Below are 4,439 nucleotides of genomic sequence, written 5' to 3' on the forward strand. Positions count from 1 at the left end.
TTTATTATTTGGTTCAAAGACCGACTCACCATGGGCTTAGGGGAACAAAACACATATCTAAAACTTGCCATCATCAAAGGGAGAATTTGTTAGAACACACTTGGTTGATGATGCCAAGTTTCATTATGATTTAATTGTTTGTCTCTTAGTTCAAATGTTTAGCAAATTGAAGCATCCAATGATAGATCAAAGAATTTCAAAGATAATCAAGATGAAGGACAAGTCAAGCATGCCCATAGTCTAGAACAAATGTTGTAAACGAGGTAATTCAACATATTCCTTTTATGCATAAGTTATGGCAAAACCGTGCAACAGTTCCTGTGACTGTTGCACCAAGGTTTCTGGTACTAAACGTATGGAGAATTTTCCGAAAAATTCACAAGTGTTTGAAATCCTTTAAAAAGTTTTTCTATGTTCAAGAGGAACATTATTTCAAAACTGAAGAACAAAAAGAACAAAAAGAATATGCTTGCACAATAATTTAAAAGATGTCGATCCCATTTGTGCAAGTTGTTTTTCATGCTAAAAATAGGTCTTATGCTTTTTCCATTTGTGGCAAAATTGTGAGTTCCCATATTTTATGGGAAACACTCCTTTGCTTTGGAAAAATGCAGCCACCTTGAGCCTCCCAAACCTGATTGTTCTTTTATATTTTTAAATGAAAATGCATACTACAAACTTGTGGATATTAGATTAATGTAGTGTTAAGATCTTTCTCTTACACACTACCTTTCTCTATAAATAGCCACTTCATTTTTCATTTATTGGAAGACTTTGAAAGAGCATTCATTGTAAACACTTTGCAAATCTTTTCAGCATTAAAAGCTTTGTTCTTCAATTATTTGCAAAACCGTTTTCTGTTTTTCAAAAGTCTTCAATTGTTTTTCAAAGCTGTAAAATCTCCATGTATCAGTTCGTTTAACTGTTGCATAAAGAATATGTTCAATGATTCTCGTGTTTAGGTCTTAATTGCAATCTCCATGTTTTTAAGTGAACCACTGAGATTCTGACTCTGTAAACCGTTGAGATAGAACCTTAAGTCTTGAAGCGGAGTAGCTTTAAGCAAGAGAAAGTCTTGAAGCGGAGTAGCTTTAAGCAATTGCAACCGGAGTAGGTTGGCGAGTTGTTTTCATTGTAATGGTTTAGTTAAGTTTGAGTAAATTTCTAAACAAGCAATAAAATAACGGTTGGACGTAGGTTCCGGAGTAGGAGCTGAACCAATTTTTAAACATCGTCTTGTTTGTTCATTTACTTTCACGTTTCTTATCATTCTTCCTTTATACGCTAAATCTCGCTTGATCTTTGTCAACATCTCTCATCTTGTTGCATAGAATCTATTTATCTGCGTTGTGAACTTACAATCCATTAAGTTTCTCAAACTCGTACTTAATAGATCTTACTTGTGTTAGTCATTAACCAAGTAAAAGAGAAAATTTTTAAAAAGTACACCTAATTCACCCCCTCCCCCTCTTAGGTGTTTATCGTTCTTAACTCTTCAAATATTATTTATAGATTTTGGCCTAAATATCACTTAATTAAACAATTTTTACCAATTTATCACTTAATCTTTATTTTTTACCAATTTGTCCAATATGCTATTTTTTTTACCAATTTATCCAACATATTACTTTTTTTACCAATTTGGGAGTTTGGCCGACAAAACACGGTAGGATACTGGTTACCATTAACAAAAAGTAGTCATTGCCATTACTGCTGCACTAAAGAAAGACGAACATTTGAAAGTAACAAAAGGTGCGGAAGAGAAAATGCAAACTCATGTATGATACTAATTGTCATTACCAAAAACTAGCCATTGCCGCAGCAAGACCTTACATCAATTCCGGACACAGGTTGCTAAGATAAAAAGGCGCGTACAAGAACAAAATTATTCAACCAGCCAGCAATTCAGGCTCTTCTATAATACTCCCTAGAAAACAGTAACAAACTAACAATCCATAACATCAAATCACAAAAAAAAAAAAAAAAACAAAAAAGACAAAAAAAAAAAACAACAGGTAGAAAAGATATTAGTCGAGTTATGGATACAGTTAACCATGACGAGACTGGAAATCCTTCATAAACGCAACCAACTTCTGAACACCAGCAAGAGGCATAGCATTGTAAATAGAAGCCCTCATTCCGCCAACAGACCTATGCCCTTTGAGAGCCACCATCTTCTCCTTAGCAGTCAGCTTAATAAACTCAGGCTCCAGGTCCGAGTTAGCGAGGGTAAAGGGCACATTCATGAGTGACCTGACCGACTTTTCGACAGGACAGCGGAAAAATCCCTGACTGTTATCAATAGCATCATACAGTAACTGCGCTTTGGCAATGTTATTCTTCTCAACCTGTGCCAGTCCACCCTGCTGCAGCAAATCCTCGAAAACGAGACCACACATGTAGATACCGTAGCACGGAGGTGTGTTGTACAACGACTTGTTCTCGGCGTGGATCTTATAGTCAAGCATTATCGGAGTATTACCCTGCGCATTTCCGATAAGATCCTTTCGGACAATAACAATGGTGACCCCTGATGGTCCAACATTCTTCTGCGCACCAGCGTAAATAACCCCCAATTTTGTCACGTCCACAGGCTTAGAACAGAAATTAGACGACATATCGGCGACAAGAATACCGTCTTTATTAGCAGGAACAGGGTAACCCTTAAACTCGACCCCGTAAATAGTCTCATTAGCACAAATATGTAAATACCTTGCTTCAGGATTCTGTTTCAGTGAAGCAAAATCCGGAATGCGGACATAGTTGTCGGATTTTCCAGACCAAATAGTCGTTACAGACGCATACTTGGCCGCTTCTTTAGCAGCCTTATCTCCCCAGGATCCCGTGACTAAATAATCGACGGGATCCTTCGGGGAGACACATAAATTAAGAGGCAGGGCCGAGAATTGAGAAGTCGCTCCGCCCTGCAAAAACAATACAGCGTATTCAGATGGGATGTTAAGAAGTGATCTGAGATCAGATTCCGCCTTTTCGATTATTGAAGTAAATTCTTTCCCTCTATGACTCATTTCCATTACGCTCATGCCGGATCCGCCCCAGTTCAGCATCTCTGATTGCGCCTTTAAGAGGACCTTTTGAGGGAGTACGGCTGGCCCGGCCGCAAAGTTAAAAACTCGATCCGTTGTTGTTGTTGGGGGTGGGACCGTGGCCGAGACGGAACAACGGATGTTTGTAGTTTTGAGGATGACATTAAGATTAATATTACGACTTTGTTTGATTTGGGATTGGTGAAGGGGATTGAAATGGGTTTTGAGGAGGAGATGGGTGTTGGAAGTGGCTGCTGCCATTGTTGTGTAGAATTGAAGGAAATGTTGTGGGAAGAGAGATAGGAGGGGAAACAGTGAGTGGGGAGGAGATTTAAGGGTTGTTGGATTCGTGTTTTTTTTTTTTTCTTTTTTCTTTTGAGGGGAATACCCGAAGGCTTACTTTAATAACGAAAGATCAAACAAATCAGCATCGTTCGTAGTCGGTGGTAAGACACTCGACCACTCCGTTCTACCAGAAATCCTAGGATAAACATGAGCTAAAGCGTGGGCAACCGAATTGTTCACCCGACTAGAAAACGACCAAACAACAGAATTAAAATACACACTTAAACATAAAACCTCGTCTATAACTAGCATAAAAGAACTACGACCAGCTTGCTTCTTGTTGAGCGCTTCAATGACCTGTGCACCGTCACTTTCCATCACGATGTCCCTGTATCCCAGCCGCATCGCTTCCTTGGCACCTTCCAAAACAGTTACAGCTTCCGCCACATGCGGCTCCCAAACTTGGTCCTGCACGACTGAAATGCCCCACAAAACCGCACCCCTATCATCCCGACAAACAAGACCTAGGCTCACTCCTTCCCCCTCCTTTACCCCCGCATCCACGTTAATTTTAACGCACCCCGAAGGTGCCGGCCGCCAGCTTCCTCCATCCTCAACCCCCATCTCGTCTTCCCTCCTCCTTCTTCCTCGCCTCGCCTCACCTCATGCTCCGACTCTTCAAACTCAGCTACCACATCTCCCACCCGTCTAATAACCACCACAGGATCGACCTCCTTCGCATCGAAGATAACTTTGTTACGATGCTCCCATATCGCCCAACAACCCAACATAAAGAGCCTATGCTCCCTCCCTCCGAGCTCCCTCCATCTCTCCTCCACCCAGTCACGTATCCCAACATCGAAGATAACTTTGTTACGATTCGTTTTTTTTTTTTTGGTATTAAATAACCAACGTTGTTGACAAATTATTAAATATCGTCGATAATTTGTAATGACTTTCCTAATCTACCTCTCACTCCCTTCCATATATTAACATCTTTTTTTCAGGTATCACATTTCCGTCACCACCCTTCAATTCCACCACCAAATTCAAGAAAACGACGACGCAAATAATCTAAACTAGTTTAATTTTTTAAAAATTCGTAAT

At 39.9% G+C, this 4,439-nt stretch overlaps 2 protein-coding genes across 2 annotated transcripts; both read right to left on the reverse strand.

Moving 5' to 3' along the window:
- Positions 1–1,757: 1,757 nt before the first annotated feature.
- LOC141626272 (phosphoserine aminotransferase, chloroplastic-like) lies at positions 1,758–3,393 on the reverse strand. The gene has a single exon (XM_074440183.1). It carries the CDS (start codon positions 3,306–3,308, stop codon positions 2,049–2,051), a length of 1,260 nt encoding a protein of 419 aa, XP_074296284.1. The 5' UTR covers positions 3,309–3,393; the 3' UTR covers positions 1,758–2,048.
- Positions 3,394–3,443: 50 nt separating this feature from the next.
- On the reverse strand, positions 3,444–3,956 carry LOC141628034 (uncharacterized). The gene has a single exon (XM_074441223.1). It carries the CDS (start codon positions 3,954–3,956, stop codon positions 3,444–3,446), a length of 513 nt encoding a protein of 170 aa, XP_074297324.1.
- Between the last annotated feature and the right edge of the window lie 483 nt (positions 3,957–4,439).

Source organism: Silene latifolia, chromosome Y (genome assembly GCF_048544455.1).
Source record: "Silene latifolia isolate original U9 population chromosome Y, ASM4854445v1, whole genome shotgun sequence".
In the NCBI taxonomy this organism is placed as follows: domain Eukaryota; kingdom Viridiplantae; phylum Streptophyta; class Magnoliopsida; order Caryophyllales; family Caryophyllaceae; genus Silene; species Silene latifolia.

Coding starts and splice junctions, on each gene's coding strand:
- LOC141626272 (XM_074440183.1), bottom strand. CDS start 3,308: ATGGCAGCAGCCACTTCCAACACCCATCTCCTCCTCAAAACCCATTTC.
- LOC141628034 (XM_074441223.1), bottom strand. CDS start 3,956: ATGGGGGTTGAGGATGGAGGAAGCTGGCGGCCGGCACCTTCGGGGTGC.